The sequence below is a fragment of the Dendrobates tinctorius genome, unplaced genomic scaffold, assembly GCF_039654945.1.
Source record: "Dendrobates tinctorius isolate UK_male_01 unplaced genomic scaffold, ASM3965494v1 ptg000007l, whole genome shotgun sequence".
Classification (NCBI taxonomy): Eukaryota; Metazoa; Chordata; class Amphibia; order Anura; family Dendrobatidae; genus Dendrobates; species Dendrobates tinctorius.
In genome coordinates this window covers 28943369-28960851 of record NW_027361675.1, presented here as the reverse complement: position 1 = coordinate 28960851, position 17483 = coordinate 28943369, and the positions used below count along the sequence as shown (strand labels likewise).

At 44.0% G+C, this 17483-nt stretch overlaps 1 protein-coding gene across 1 annotated transcript in view; it reads right to left on the bottom strand.

Moving 5' to 3' along the window:
* The window catches only part of YPEL2 (yippee like 2), a 120270-nt gene that overhangs the window by 14005 nt on the left and 88782 nt on the right, over positions 1-17483 (bottom strand). Inside the window, exon 4 of the mRNA XM_073572965.1 lies at positions 17327-17435. Coding sequence (XP_073429066.1) covers positions 17327-17435 — 109 coding nt within the window. The remainder of the gene's footprint in view (positions 1-17326; positions 17436-17483) is intronic.

Sequence of the window (17483 nt, the reverse complement as noted above, 5' to 3'; positions counted from 1 at the left end):
AGGGGGACATTGTATTATTCCTAGTACTCCACAGAAGGGAGTTGGTATTGCACTGTCCCTGCGGACCCCCACAGATCCTCTCAGATACCTACATATGTTGGCTCCTCACCTTCCAAGCTGCATGGGGTTATCTACACATAGGAAAATGCATTACTAGACTTTTCCTGATGCACGAGTGGTGAATTAAGAACACGCTTTAATTAAGCAGAATGGTCAAATCCAATAAAGAGCGTGCAAAACCGTTGGCTACTGAAGCATATAGAGGCAAGCAAGGGGAAATGGATAAATTCCTGAGAAATAAATCTGCATCGACTAGGCCCACTCCTAAAAAGACTCCTACGGAGGTTGCTGAGGAGGAACGCGTCGAAGACTCGGATTCCAGCGATGATGGTTCAGGCAGCGATGCTACTCAATCGGACTCTGGGAAACTTTCTAGATCAGTTTTTAAAAAATTATTAGCTCAAGCTATAAAACCATTAGTTAATGAGATATCTGGCATGAGAGCAGACTTGCTACATATTGGTAATAGAGTGGAGTCTTTGGAATCATCTCAATCCTCTATCATTAGCCACTCCAATGCCATGAGAGAGCATCTGGACTACCACAGAACACAGCTTAACAACTCTTTTCTGGCTTTGGAAGACCAGGAAAAATCGGAGCCGCAGGAAGAATATACGGATAAAAGGTTTGCCGGAAAGTGTTTCTACAGAAATATTAGAAAAATCCACGAAAGAGATCTCTGCCCTTTTAATCCCACAAGAAAAATGTGACCAAATTGTAATAGAGAGGGTACATACATCGCTTAGACCCAAGCCGAAGCCTTCTTAACCTCCGCGAGATGTGATCTGCGGTTTGTTGAGCTATTTGGATACCAATACTATTTTGTCTGCCTCAAGAGATGTTAAAAATCTTTTTTATGAGGGATCTGTTATTCATCTTTATCAGGATGTTGCGCCGTCGACCCTTGCAAAACGAAGAGTTCTAAGGCCCCTCCTGGAGGTGCTACGTTCACGTAAAATTTAATATAAATGGCTATTTCCGTTTGGTATATCAATACATGGTGCCGGCAAGCAAATAATGGTTCGGATCCCTGAAGATTTAGCCAAAATATGGGACACCTTCGATATTGCCCCTATTGATATTCCTTCCTGGCTACCTTTGGACATGGATCATCGCACGCCTCCCCCTGTCTATGCTTATGCTGGAGGACAGGGTGACTGGGCCTTAGGAAAGAAACGCTCGACTCCTAAAAGAGGGAAATCTGGAACAGGGAAAGAGATACCCCCCTGAGCTTTCTTGTGTTTCTTCCGGTTGCATTTTATTACCCCTGGAGTTAGAAACTTCACTTCACTCTGATATGTTCCAAATCACTTTAGCTTGCTAGGATTGATACTTGCTTATGTGTTACTGATGTCATTTAAATGCCGTATAAGTTACCATGTGCCACTCGTGTGTCGGAAATGTTATTTCCTGTTCTGTTATGGGAGGCATGTTTGTCCCCCTGCCTCTGCTACAGACAGGTAGTTGGTTCTTGTTATATATCTGCTGTTTTATCTTAGAAATTTTTAGGTTTTTTTTTTTTTTTTCATTTCTTTGTATTTTTTTAATTTTTGTGGTTTGATGGCAGAGGACACATATACATCTTTTTTCTTTTTGCTTCTATTATTGAGCTATGGGTGATAAGGTGAACCTCGCCACTATGACAGTGGCCTCTTATAATGTAAAGGGCTTACGTTCCCCGTGTAAGAGAAGTCAGGTAATGAATCTTCTGTATTCAAAGAAATCTAGTATAGTTTTCCTGCAGGAGACACATTTTAAGAAAGGGAGAGTCCCAGATATGTCTAGATCTCATTACCCGACCTGGTATCACAGTGCGGGCGGTTCGGCGTCTAGTGGAGTGAGCATTACTATAAGAAAAAAAAAAATATTCCTTTTGTTTTGAGTGATTGTCTATCAGATTCAGAAGGCAGATACGTTATAATTAAGGGTCTTTTGGCTAACACTAAGATTACCCTGTGTAATTTGTATGCTCCAAATAGGAATCAGATAGGTTGGCTGTGCAAAACAATGAATACTCTAGAACTCTTTACAGAAGGTTTGCTGTTGGTGGGAGGGGATTTTAATGTATCTTTGAATCCAGCTTTAGACACTTCGACAGGCAGGTCGGCTCTTTCTCAAAGGGCGCTGCGAAAATTACATCTTTCTTCACAAAAATTGCATTTGATAGATCCCTGGAGAACACTTTTTCCTTCGGGGAGAGATTATACATTTTATTCCCATCCGAATAATAGCTATCATAGAATTGATTACTTATTGACACGTACAGCTGATCTCCCATTAGTTAAAAGTGCGAATATAGATATCATTTCTCTCTCAGACCACGCTCCCATTTTTCTCGACATAGACATAACAACCCTACCACGGCCAGCTGGGTCATGGTCACTAAATGAGACATTGCAGGACTCGGATTCCCATATTGCAAAACTGACAAGCACTCTTGATTTCTTTTTCCAAACTAATTTACACTCAGGCCCGCCCTTGTCCATGGTATGGGAGTCGCATAAAGCAGGAATAAGAGGGGAACTTATAGCCTTAGGCTCCCATCTCAAAAAAGAAAGAACGAAACAGGTTGTGTCTATCCTACATCAAATCAATTCCTTTGAGAGACTGCATAAGAGATCCCAAGTAAACACGATATTATCTGAACTGACAGATCTGAGAAATTCACTAAAAAACATTCTGAATATCCAATCGGCCAAAACTTATGAGAAGTAAACAGAGGTTCTATCTTCATGGCAATAATAGTAAGCTTATGACATCCCTACTTAAGAAACAACAAGACAAGACGTTTATTCTCAGGGCTTTAGATGGCTCTTTAATTTTTGAGACCGCAGATATTGCCAGGGAGTTTAGAACCTTTTATGAGAGTTTATACAAATTAAATATACCAGATAGCATGCAAGAGCCAGCCATAGCTTTGGTAAAAATCAAAGAATTCCTGACTCCACTAAATCTCCCTAAAGTAACTCTTGAGGGCCAATCCCTGCTGACCGCCCCAGTTACTCTCCAAGAAATTCTAGATACTCTTTCTACTATTCCAAATGGAAAGGCACCGGGCCCAGATGGTCTCCCCATTATTTATTACAAAAAGTTTATAAAACCATTGTTACCTCAACTGGTGGACTTGTTTAATTCCTATTTAGAGGGCCAACTCCCCCCTAAACAATCCTTAGAGGCTTACATTACAGTCCTCCCGAAAGAAGGTAAAAACCCCAATTTGTGCGCTAGCTACAGACCAATATCACTGCTTAATGCAGACATTAAATTGTGGGCTAAAATATTAGCGGGCAGAATAAGCAATTTTTTACCCAAACTAATTCATGCTGATCAAGCAGGCTTTGTGAGGGGTAGGGAAGGGAAAGATAACTCTACAAAAGCCATTTAGTCCATAATGTTTGCTAAGACCCGTGATGTTCCTCTAGTGCTCCTGTCGACGGACGCCGAGAAGGCTTTTGACAGTGAGCTGGAGGTTCATGGAACAAGTAATGATCAAATTTGGCTTTCCCCCTCAATATATAACAGCAGTTCTCTCACTTTATTCTCAACCGACGGCCAGGGTCAGGATTAACGGCACCCTGTCAAACAGTTTTGGGATTAATAACGGGACTAGGCAGGGATGCCCCTTATCGCCATCCTTGTTCATTTTAGTTATAGAAACTTTGATACAAGGTATCAGACAGGATCAACGCATAGAGGGGTTGTCGGTGGGTCGGAGGTCATTTAAAACTTTAGCTTTCGCAGATGATCTGCTTTTCCTTATTTCCAACCCGTCCCAGGCATTCCCAATCATCCTTCAAGCTTTTCATCAATTTGGCCTCCTCTCTAATTTCAAAATTAATTTAACAAAATCTGAAGTGTTAAGCGTTGTTCTCCCCCACTCTCAGATCTCCACCATTCGCACGCAGACTCCATTCTCTTGGGCCACCAACTCTATTAGATATTTGGGAATAACAATAACTAGAGATCCCGCCAACTTATTTCAAAGTAATTTCATTCCTTTAATCCAAAAGGTCAAAAATCTGATGCAAAAATACAACCTACCTACTTTATCTTGGATGGGTCGCATTAATGTGTTCAAGGCATATATAATGCCTATTATATTGTATACCATGAACACGGTTCCGATTCAGCTACCCCTGACCTTTTTCGGAGTGTTAAAATCCCAAATTGGAAAATTTATTTTGAAATCAAAAACAGCTAGGTTGCCATATAAGTTTCTTTCTTACCCTATCTCCTCTGGAGGATTAGGGGTCCCGGACCCCCTTTTATACTATAGGGCTATTCATCTCAGTAGATGGTTAAAGGTGGTGTCATGTGCTGAGAGTGGGGAGGGGGATAGTGCTGACTGGGCTCTATTGGGCCTGAGGGGTTTACCGTATCTCTGGACTAAAGCTAAACCGCCAATCACTCTTAGGTTAGACGAGGTAACTTCAACTACATTACGTATTAAAAGATTGGTGATGGAAGAGCTCCCGGTGGACACTTTTCCCCTCGACGTCGACACCGATCGGCTCAATACCTTATCTGTTGGAGTTAGATTTTCAGGACCCATATAATTTATGGTCTAACCTTCCTAGAGAAACGTTGAATGGCTTTTATGGCAACAGAATCCTGCAGGGAGGGGTTTGGCCAACAGATGCATTGACTCAACCAAAAAATTTTCTTCAAAAACCCCACATTAGCCGTACACTTTTACAGTTTAGACAGAGATTTCCGTCCAAATCCAATTGGTCCTGGTTGGATATTATGTTTAACCCCTTAGCGACAGAGCCAGTTTGCAGCTTAATGACCAGGCCAATTTTTACAATTCTGACCACTGTCCCTTTATGAGGTTATAACTCTGGAACGCTTTAATGGATCCCGCTGATTCTAAAACTGTTTTTTCGTGACATATTGTACTTCATATTAGTGGTAAAATTTCTTCGATAAGTCTTGTGTTTATCAAAAAAATGGAAATATGGCGAAAATTTTGAAAATTTTGCAATTTTAAAACTTGAAATTTTTATGCCCTCAAATCAGAGAGATGTGTCACACAAATTTCTTAATAAATGACATTTCCCACATGTCTACTTTACATCAGCACAATTTTGGAAGCAACATTTTTTTTTGTTAGGAAGTTATAAGGGTTAAAAGTTGACCAGCGATTTCTCATTTTTACAACAAAATTTACAAAACCATTTTTTTTTTTTTAGGGACCACATCATATTTAAAGTCATTTTGAGGGGTGTACATGACAGAAAATACCCAAAAGTGGCACCATTCTAAACACTAGACCCCTCAAGGTGCTCAAAACCACATTCAAGAAGTTTATTAACCCTTTAAGTGCTTCACAGGAACTAAAGCAATGTGGAAGGAAAAAATTAATATTTAACTTTTTTTTGCAAAAAATTTACTTCAGAACCAGTTTTTTTTATTTTCACAAGTGTTAAGAGAGAAAAATCAACCACAAAATTTGTTGTACAATTTCTCCTGAATACGCCGATACCCTATATGTGGGGGTAAACCACTATTTCAGCACACGGCAGAGCTCGCAAGGGATGGAGCGCCGTTTGACTTTTTCAACGCAGAATTGGCTGGAATTGAGATCGGATGCCATGTTGCGTTCGGAGAGCCCTTAATGTGCCTAAACAGTGGAAACCTCCAACAAGTGACCCCATTTTGGAAACTAAACCCATTAAGGAACTTATCTAGATGTGTGGTGAGCACTTTGAACCCCCAAGGGCTTCACAGAAGTTTATAACGTAGAGCCGTGAAAATAAGAAATCTATTTTTTTCCACAAAGATGATCTTTTCGCCCCCAAATTTTTATTTTTTACAAGGGTAACAGGAGAAATCATACCCGCACAGTTGTTATGCGATTTGTCCTGAGTACGCCGATACCCTATATGTGGGGGGGAACCACTGTTTGGGCGCATGGGAGAGCTCGGAAGGGAAGGAGTGCCATTTTGGAATGCAGACTTTGATGGAATGGTCTGCGGACATCATGTTGCGCTAGCAGAGCCCCTGATGGGCCTAAACAGTGGAAACCCCCCACAAGTGACCCCATTTTGGAAACTAGACCCATTAAGGAACTTATCTAGATGTGTGGTGAGCACTTTGAACCTTCAATTGCTTCACAGAAGCTTATAACGCAGAGCCGTGAAAATAAAAAGTCTTTTTATTTCCACAAAAGTGATTTTTTAGACCCCAATTTTTAGACCCCCAAAGTTGGCAAATAGTAGAAACCCCTCAATTCTTGCTCCAACCCTAACCCCAACACACCCCTAACCCTAACCCCAACACACCCCTAACCCTAACCCCAACACACCCCTAACCCTAATCCCAACCCTAATCCTAATCCTAACCCTAGTCGTGACCCGAGCACTAACCCTAGCCTAACCCTAGTCGTGACCCGAGCACTAACCCTAGCCTAACCCTAGTCGTGACCCGAGCACTAACCCTAGCCCTAACCCTAACCCTAGCCCAACCCTAACCCTAGCCCAACCCTAACCCTAGCCCAACCCTAACCCTAACCCTAGCCCAACCCTAACCCTAGCCCAACCCTAACCCTAGCCCAACCCTAACCCTAGCCCAACCCTAACCCTAATGGAAAACTGAAAAAAAAAATATTTTCTTTATTTCATTATATTGGCCTATATAAGGGAGTGATAAACAGGGGGGGTTATGTACTATTTTTTTTATTTTGATCACTATGATCGTTTATCATAGTGATCAAAATAATGAATGGAATCTGCCAGCCGGAGCCGGCAGATTCCCGGCGGGCGCACTGCGCATGCGCCCGCCATTTTCAAGATGGCGGCGCCCATCGGAGGATGCCGGAGGGACGTGGGACCACCGGGAGGGGACGGAGGGCCACGGAGAGGTACCGGGGGGGATCGGGGACCCTATTTCTCTCTCCTCTGATGTGCGATCACATCAGAGGAGAGAGAAATTAAATGTAAAATCGCGGCTTTTTCTTGCGGTCGCCATTATAGGGTTAATAACGGCGATCGCAAAAGCGGGGGTCGGTAAAAACCGACCGATTCATGTTCTCTGGGGTCTCGGCTACCCCTGGCAGCCGAGACCCCGGAGAAAATCCGACACTGGGGGGCGCTATTCACTTAAATCACAGCGCCGTGAATTAACGGCGCTGTGGTTTTAGTACCCTTAATTACCGCCGTTAAAAGGCGTATCGGCGGTTGTTAAGGGGTTAAACTTCCACCTCCACGACTAAAAATTTTATCTCGCATTTACTCACACCTTATCTCTCCGAATATGCATTTCAAACCCTCGTTTATATACTCTTGGGAAATGGAACTCAATACCATGTTTACAGAAGACCAAATATCTAATATGCTGTAAAATGCTAGGGGCTTTTCTAGGTGTGTACTCCTGCAGGAGAACTAAAATATTAACTAGGTGGCATTTAACTCCAGCAAAGTTATTTCAGATAGGTCTAGCGGATAATGATGCTTGCTGGCGATGCCTTAATTCTAGAGGACATCACTTACAAATATTCTGGGACTGTCCTAGATTGAGAAGTTTTTGGGATGGAGTTGAATTAGTTCTTAAAAGTTACAATTAATAAAGGTTAATCTTAAAGCTACGGAAGCTCTTCTCACATGTCCGTCGAAGGATTTTTTACCAAAAAAACATGGCCTTCTTCCATTGATGTTGAGCGCAGCGAGACAGCTAATAGTTGCTCATTGGAAAGATGTAGCCCCCCCCACGTTGGGAGAATGGCACGTTAAAATAAATCAAATCGCTCGTTTGGAGGAGCTATCTAGCTGGGAGACTTTTAATCATAGATCTTATGTGTTGACTTGGGCCCCGTGGACTAGATATTTAGAAGACAGTCCTCCTTAAGAGAAAATCTAGTGTCCCTAAAGTTTACCTTGACCCGATAGCTTCTGTACTAGTGTTCCTGACTTCACTGTTCTAATTAGAAAGCCCTCATGTGTTATGTTATTTTCAGAAGTGCACCTATTAAATGCTTGTGCTCATGCCGCCAGCCACATTTTGTTAATGTTGTTGATACTGTTTATGATTATGTACCCTTTCTCCTCCCTTCTCTCCCCCGCCTGCTTTCCCTTATTTTTTCCTCCCTCCTCGCCCTAAACCAACCCCTAATTAATATTTCGCCGGATGTATCTGAGAACTGGTGTTGTGTTTAATGGTGATTAGTGTTGAGCATTCCGATACCGCAAGTATCGGGTATCGGCCGATACTTGCTGTATCGGAATTCCGATACCGACTTCCGATATTTTTTCAATATCGGAATTCGGCATCGGAATCGGAAGTTCAAAGTTGATTGACGGCCTGACGTCATCATGATGCGCGGTGTGTGCGCGCATCATGATGCGCCGTCATTTCGGGCCTTCCGGGGGTCTCTGCCGGCCTGCCGGGGGGCTGTGTGGACTGCCCGGGGTCGGTACCGGCCTGCCGGGGGGCTGTGCCGGCCTGCCGGTGGTCTGTGCACCCTGTGGGGGGCTGTGCCGGCCTTCCGGGGGGCTGTGCCGGCCTGCCGGTGGTCTGTGCACCCTGTGGGGGTCTGTACCGGCCTGCCGGGGGGGCTGTGCCGGCCTGCGGGTGGTCTGTGCACCCTGTGGGGGTCTGTACCGGCCTGCCGGGGGGCTGTGCCGGCCTGCCGGGGGGCTGTGCCGGCCTGCCGGGGGGCTGTGCCGGGGGGCTGTGCCGGCCTGCCGGGGGGCTGTGCCGGCCTGCCGGGGGGCTGTGCAAGCATCGTCCGATGGGACTACAAGTCCCATCTGGCGATGCCTGCTACCATGACAGTGATTGACACATTAGCCAATGATGGGACAGTAGTAGTCCCATCATCCGGCTAATGTGTTAAATGTTAAAAAAAAAAAAAAAAAAAATAAAATAAAATACTACATATATACTACATGCATGCTACATGCATGCTACATACATACTACATGCTACATACATACTACATATATACTACATGCATGCTACATATATACTACATGCATGCTACATACATACTACATACATACATACTACATACATACATACATACCACATACTACATACTACATGCATACTACATACATACTACATGCATACTACATACATACTACATGCATGCTACATACATACTACATGCATGCTACATACATACTACATGCATGCTACATACATGCTACATACATACTACATGCTACATACATACTACATGCTACATACATACTACATGCTACATACATACTACATACATGCTACATACATGCTACATACATACTACATACATGTTACATACATGCTACATACATACTACATGCCACATACATACCACATACATGCTACATACATGCTACATACATACTACATGCTACATACATACTACATGCTACATACATACTACATGCATGCTACATACATAATACATACATGCTACATACATACCACATATATACTACATACATACAATACATTCATACAATACATACATAGACATACAGTACATATAACATAGAGTAACATACTTACCAATACTTGTCACATTGTTCCCCGAAGCCATTGTCTTTTCCGGAATAAATATTAACATAACAAACCACAAAAATACTCACCCACGATCCGAAGCAGTCCACGAGTGTGTCCCACGACGATCTTGGGTAGAGAACTGCAGCATCAGATGATGCTGCCGTTCTCTACGGGCTGCAGGAATCCAATGACGGAAGGTAGGTATCCTTCCGCACTGTATTCCTCCGCCACTTAAAAAAAAAAAAGTCCCTAGTCTCACTTTATGCCATTGCTGTGTGGGAATTTCCCACGCAGCAATGGCATAAAGTGAGACTAGGGACTTTTTTTTTTTTTTAAGTGGCGGAGGAATACAGTGCGGAAGGATACCTACCTTCCGTCATTGGATTCCTGCAGCCCGTAGAGAACGGCAGCATCATCTGATGCTGCAGTTCTCTACCCAAGATCGTCGTGGGACACACTCGTGGACTGCTTCGGATCGTGGGTGAGTATTTTTGTGGTTTGTTATGTTAATATATATTCCGGAAAAGACAATGGCTTCGGGGAACAATGTGACAAGTATTGGTAAGTATGTTACTCTATGTTATATGTACTGTATGTCTATGTATGTATTGTATGCATGCGGCATGTCTGTAGCATGCGGCATGTCTGTAGCATGCGGCATGTCTGTAGCATGCGGCATGTCTGTAGCATGCGGCATGTCTGTAGCATGCGGCATGTCTGTAGCATGCGGCATGTCTGTAGCATGCGGCATGTCTGTAGCATGCGGCATGTCTGTAGCATGCGGCATGTCTGTAGCATGCGGCATGTCTGTAGCATGCGGCATGTCTGTAGCATGCGGCATGTCTGTAGCATGCGGCATGTCTGTAGCATGCGGCATGTCTGTAGCATGCGGCATGTCTGTAGCATGCGGCATGTCTGTAGCATGCGGCATGTCTGTAGCATGCGGCATGTCTGTAGCATGCGGCATGTCTGTAGCATGCGGCATGTCTGTAGCATGCGGCATGTCTGTAGCATGCGGCATGTCTGTAGCATGCGGCATGTCTGTAGCATGCGGCATGTCTGTAGCATGCGGCATGTCTGTAGCATGCGGCATGTCTGTAGCATGCGGCATGTCTGTAGCATGCGGCATGTCTGTAGCATGCGGCATGTCTGTAGCATGCGGCATGTCTGTAGCATGCGGCATGTCTGTAGCATGCGGCATGTCTGTAGCATGCGGCATGTCTGTAGCATGCGGCATGTCTGTAGCATGCGGCATGTCTGTAGCATGCGGCATGTCTGTAGCATGCGGCATGTCTGTAGCATGCGGCATGTCTGTAGCATGCGGCATGTCTGTAGCATGCGGCATGTCTGTAGCATGCGGCATGTCTGTAGCATGCGGCATGTCTGTAGCATGCAGCATGTCTGTAGCATGCAGCATGTCTGTAGCATGCAGCATGTCTGTAGCATGCAGCATGTCTGTAGCATGCAGCATGTCTGTAGCATGCAGCATGTCTGTAGCATGCAGCATGTCTGTAGCATGCAGCATGTCTGTAGCATGCAGCATGTCTGTAGCATGCAGCATGTCTGTAGCATGCAGCATGTCTGTAGCATGCAGCATGTCTGTAGCATGCAGCATGTCTGTAGCATGCAGCATGTCTGTAGCATGCAGCATGTCTGTAGCATGCAGCATGTCTGTAGCATGCAGCATGTCTGTAGCATGCAGCATGTCTGTAGCATGCAGCATGTCTGTAGCATGCAGCATGTCTGTAGCATGCAGCATGTCTGTAGCATGCAGCATGTCTGTAGCATGCAGCATGTCTGTAGCATGCAGCATGTCTGTAGCATGCAGCATGTCTGTAGCATGCAGCATGTCTGTAGCATGCAGCATGTCTGTAGCATGCAGCATGTCTGTAGCATGCAGCATGTCTGTAGCATGCAGCATGTCTGTAGCATGCAGCATGTCTGTAGCATGCAGCATGTCTGTAGCATGCAGCATGTCTGTAGCATGCAGCATGTCTGTAGCATGCAGCATGTCTGTAGCATGCAGCATGTCTGTAGCATGCAGCATGTCTGTAGCATGCAGCATGTCTGTAGCATGCAGCATGTCTGTAGCATGCAGCATGTCTGTAGCATGCAGCATGTCTGTAGCATGCAGCATGTCTGTAGCATGCAGCATGTCTGTAGCATGCAGCATGTCTGTAGCATGCAGCATGTCTGTAGCATGCAGCATGTCTGTAGCATGCAGCATGTCTGTAGCATGCAGCATGTCTGTAGCATGCAGCATGTCTGTAGCATGCAGCATGTCTGTAGCATGCAGCATGTCTGTAGCATGCAGCATGTCTGTAGCATGCAGCATGTCTGTAGCATGCAGCATGTCTGTAGCATGCAGCATGTCTGTAGCATGCAGCATGTCTGTAGCATGCAGCATGTCTGTAGCATGCAGCATGTCTGTAGCATGCAGCATGTCTGTAGCATGCAGCATGTCTGTAGCATGCAGCATGTCTGTAGCATGCAGCATGTCTGTAGCATGCAGCATGTCTGTAGCATGCAGCATGTCTGTAGCATGCAGCATGTCTGTAGCATGCAGCATGTCTGTAGCATGCAGCATGTCTGTAGCATGCAGCATGTCTGTAGCATGTAGCATGTCTGTAGCATGTAGCATGTCTGTAGCATGTAGCATGTCTGTAGCATGTAGCATGTCTGTAGCATGCAGCATGTCTGTAGCATGTAGCATGCAGCATGTCTGTAGCATGTAGCATGTCTGTAGCATGTAGCATGCATGTAGCATGTCTGTAGCATGCATGTAGCATGTCTGTAGCATGCATGTAGCATGTCTGTAGCATGCATGTAGCATGTCTGTAGCATGCATGTAGCATGTCTGTAGCATGCATGTAGCATGTCTGTAGCATGTAGTATGTCTGTAGCATGTAGTATGTCTGTAGCATGTAGTATGTCTGTAGCATGTAGTATGTCTGTAGCATGTAGTATGTCTGTAGCATTTTTTTTTTTTTTTAACATTTAACACATTAGCCGGATGATGGGACTACTACTGTCCCATCATTGGCTAATGTGTCAATCACTGTCATGGTAGCAGGCATCGCCCGATGGGACTTGTAGTCCCATCGGACGATGCCTGCACAGACCCCCGAAGCCTGCACAGACCACCGGCAGGCCGGCACAGCCCCCCGGCAGGCCGGCACAGACCACCGGCAGGCCGGCACAGACCACCGGCAGGCCGGCACAGACCACCGGCAGGCCGGCACAGACCACCGGAGCCTGCACAGACCACTGGCAGGCCGGCACAGCCCCCCGGCAGGCCGGCACAGACCACCGGAGCCTGCACAGACCCCCTGGCAGGCCGGCACAGCCCCCCGAAAGGCCCGTACAGACCCCAGAGAGGCTGTACAAGGCAAAAACAGGGTTTTTCTTATTCCGATACCGGAAGTCCCATAGACTTGAATGGGACTTCCGGTATCGGAATCGGCGATACCGATTTTTTTTAAAGATCGGCCGATCCATTCCGATCCGATACTTTGAAGTATCGGACGGTATCGCTCAACTCTAATGGTGATGTTTAAATTTTGAAAATAAAGAATTTACAAAAAAAAAAAATTATAGGCTCATCACTTCCGTGTCACTACAGAGTTCTCATTCAAAATGATAAAATCAAAAAAAATTCAATACACTGCAAAGAAAAAAAAAACAAATCACTCCACTGCTACCAAGGTTAAAGCTCAGCAGTCAAATGTGAAATTATATTCACTCTAGAGTCATATGTAACTGTGGTTTACTGATAAATACAATCTTCCAAGGAAGCTAAATATAGTGCAAGTATCCAGTATGCCCTGCATGAATCAGTACAAACAAGCCCTGCCTTTATCAGCAATAACAGACAGCTGCCACCGTGCAAAAAGCTGGCAAAACACTTGGCCATCGCAAGTTCTTCAGGTCACATTAGTATAGTATATATTTCCAGTTACCAAAGTATAGTCCTATGGAGGAAGAGGACACATTCAGGATATGGACTGTGTGACTGATAGTTTATAGATGTGCATCAAATCCCTAGCATAAATAGATTTCTTCAAGGTACACCATAAGCATTTAATAGGAGGTTTATTAGATTAAATTAAAATGTGAGAAGGACAAGGCTGGAGTCACAAGAGCATATATTGCCTCATGCGACAGAATCAGGACAGATTACGCAAAGGTCACTTGGATCAAACTCTTGTCAGCGTTTCAGCAGAGTGTCAGTGCTCCGATCCTGTCGCATTAGAGAATCGTAGCACAGGTGCGGTGGAGACTGAGAAAGTAATTTCTCAATCTCCCCCATTGCTGGTATCTGCAGTAATTGGACTGCACTAGGCTGACATCAGAATGCAGTCGGATATTTCACGTGGGACCAGATTCGGGGGTGCAATCAAAGAATACCGATTGTTTTCTCACACAAAATAGACCCGAGAAAAATCGCAGTTCTGAGCTGCCCCATAGACTAACAGAATGTTTTATCGCGTAACACTTGGCCGCGTTATACGCTCGTGTGAGTGAGCCGTAACGGATAGGGGATAACGTACTGATCGGTAGGTGTTTTACCACTGTGAGCAGCACAGATTGGCAGACAGGCACTTTTAGCTCCAGCAAGGAACTTTAATCTCCATTACAAGATGATGTGGCAGCTCGGACACTTGACCACCGCTCCATGCATTGTCTGTGGGGCTGCAGGCAAATTGGAGCATAGGTCAGTCATGCGCACTGCCGCTCCATTCTACCAGGAATAAGTTTCCTGATCTGTGCAGGTCAGACCCCCGCTGATGAACAAGTTATCACCGACCTGTGATTTGATGATAACTTCTTTAAACTTATTTTTTTTTTTTAAATTTAATAGCCTTCAGTTTGATCTTGAGCCATGGTGACTTGATGGATGAACGATTTGTAGGAAGATTGATCTTGTTGAAGTCTAGATAGGTCCACCAGGGTATTCTCCGCCATTATTGAGCCACACTGAGTGGTGGGAGTATAACATACCCGGATTACATACCAATAAATGAGGAGGCACAAAAGGCCGTTTCTCTGCAAAAGAGAACATATGGAGCTAATGAAAAAAGTCCCATGTCAAAATATAGATAAATTAAGTATCCATAAGGGCTTACCGGTATGTAATCCGGGTATGTTATACTCCCACCACTCAGTGTACCTTAAGTCCTATAACAATACCCTTTTTCTCATAGGATATACACCTTACACATATGTGCATTAATGAATTTGATGTCTCTGCATATGCTTATGATTTCTAGATTTATGCCCAGTTATTTTTGAGCTCACAGTACAGTCTCACGTACACTGATGAAGGTCATAGACCGAAACGTCTATTTGTATGTACTGTACTTTATTAAAATCAATCACTTTTCTGCATCAGAATCCACAAGTGTGTGCCAAGTTTTTGTATATCATTGATGCTGCCGCTGGAAGCTCCTCTTTCATTCATCAGTGGTTTACAGCCAGGGCAGCCTTGCGCCTCCTAGCGCAAGTCTGAAAGTAGCCTTACAGATGCGTCCCTTTCTAGGCTATTAATATCTGCCCTCAGTCACTGGATTTTCCTCTCTGGCGCAGAAAATTGCCAACGCCATTTTTTTCCGTGACAATACATTCTTTTAAATACAGGTCCCAAATTTTACACACATACTTCTAACAGTATTAGTCTCTGACATCTATAAATCTAACTGTTCTGCATGGGTTTACTGTATCTAAACCATGCTTCCTATACTGCCGGCATCTAATGATTTTACAGAAGCCGACAAATGAATTATCGGCTATTCTGCCATCTCTATGAAATATATATTTTATGATTATTTGATTTAAAAACAATGTTTATAGTTGTGTTTTACAATGAGATTTTAACATGAGCCTTTACATAGAGAGAACTGCTGTATGTAAAAGCTCATGTTAAAAATCGCATTGCATTCGGATGCCATACAGATGTCACACTGATACTAGATGCGAGAAAATCGTATCATCAAATTGCAAATGGATTACATACGTATCAGTGTTTGATTTTTTTTATACGGTAAGTGTGACTCCAGCCTTGGAGCAATTTCAGTGGAGTGATGGGGACGGATGGGATTGTAGACTGTTCAAGAGCAAGTTGAATGAGAGGTGGGAGGAAAGTTCAGTGTGCTGCTGTTCTAGGAATTTATAGGCAAACAGGAGTAGCAAAATTGGTGTGACAGCTGGAAGTAGAGGTTGCATCAAATGATTAGTTCTTCAGGACTGGTGTTTTCCTTCCTTTCAAACATGCAGCAAAGGTTAATAAGTTGAAGAGATGGGACAGGAGCAAGAGAATAAGTGGCGAGATGTGATTTGGAAGAAGACAATTAAGCCTTCCTTCATTTATGGTGCAAAGAAAGGCTATGGGGGAAGGGCATTGTTCGGTTACATGAAGGGGCTGTGGTGGTTGAACAGTAAAAACTTCTCTTATTTTTGAAATGTGCAGCAAAGTCTTCTGCAGAAATGAGGGACTTTAAAGGGGGCAACGGTGGATGGAGTAGGGAGTTAAAAAGCGTTAAGACTGTATGATTATGGGTTAAAGAAGATACGAGGGCTGTGAAATAGTCCTGTTTAGCAGAGGTGAGGACAGACTTCAATATGAGAATTGCTTAAATTTCGTGAAGTCTACCTGCGAGTGTGTGTTCTTCCAGTGCCACTCAGCAACCCTTGACACTTGCCAATTTTTTTTTTTTTGAGTTTGAATGTACCAGGGTTGTCTATTGATTCATTACCCTCTGCAATGCACAAGATGAGAGACAGTCAATAGCTGATGCAAGTGTGGCATTGTAGTAAACAGTAGCAGTGTGTGTCGTGAAGTCAGGATATAGTTGACAGTGGTAGAAGAGAGTCAGAATGCACATAAAAGGCTTCTCTGGATGTGCACTGGCCGATGGACTTGGGGGGGGGGGCAGGTGTTTAGGTGAGGGATGCAAATGCGAGTAGATAGGGGGATAGTCGAGTTTGTAAAATTACCTAGGGAACAGAGGGGTGATGAGGTCCAGTGTATGTCTGGCTGTGTGGGTGGATGTAGGGGACCATTGTGTAAGACCGAAGGATGAAGGAAGTGACAGGAGATTGGAGGCTGCCAACTGGTGCGTCAATGGGGATGATGAAGTCACCCATGATAACATTGGGAAGGTCAGAAACATAAAAGAATGTTGGTCAAACCCAATGAGATCAGCTCAATTTAGAAGTGAATTTAGCAAAGCTGGACATATCTAGTGGCCTGAAGTATGCAAATCGCTTAATTGTGATCACATGACTGGCAACTCCCAGCGAGGTTACTAGAGAATCCAGAGAGCGCGCACGCTGAGTGATGTGAGGATTCATAAGTCCGCAGTCACAGAATGACTGCAGACTTGATCCCCAAGTATGGTCAATCCCCTTTAATGTGCCATAGCGTTGTTAAAATGTAAAAATTGCCACTACTCTGGTGGCCAAAATATTTCTCTAAATGGGCAAAAATTTTAGCACAATTGCAAGGATTCTGATCAAGCAAGAATTTTCCCCTCATTTACTAACACTGGGGTAGTTAGAGACTGTCACTATGGTGCCATAGCCTAAAAGAAAAAAAATGCTAATATTAAGAAAAATGGAATTAACATGTAGATTCACGAATACACAAGGGCCATTAGTAAGTTAATGTACCAGACTTGTAGTTTCAGATAATAGCTGGGATCTATTCAAGATCTTTTTGTTGACGCTAACATTTACAGTGTTAAACACCATTTACAATGGATGTCAAATCACAAATACTTACATATTTCCAACCCAATGTGGTTTTGCAATTTTCACAGTAGATGTCTGCTACAGCATGAAGTCCCGTAAGCAACACACGTTCTTCTGCAGGTCCGCAACCAACATTAACACTACAAAAAAAAAAAAAAAAAAAAAAAAAAAAAAAAAAAAAAAAACAC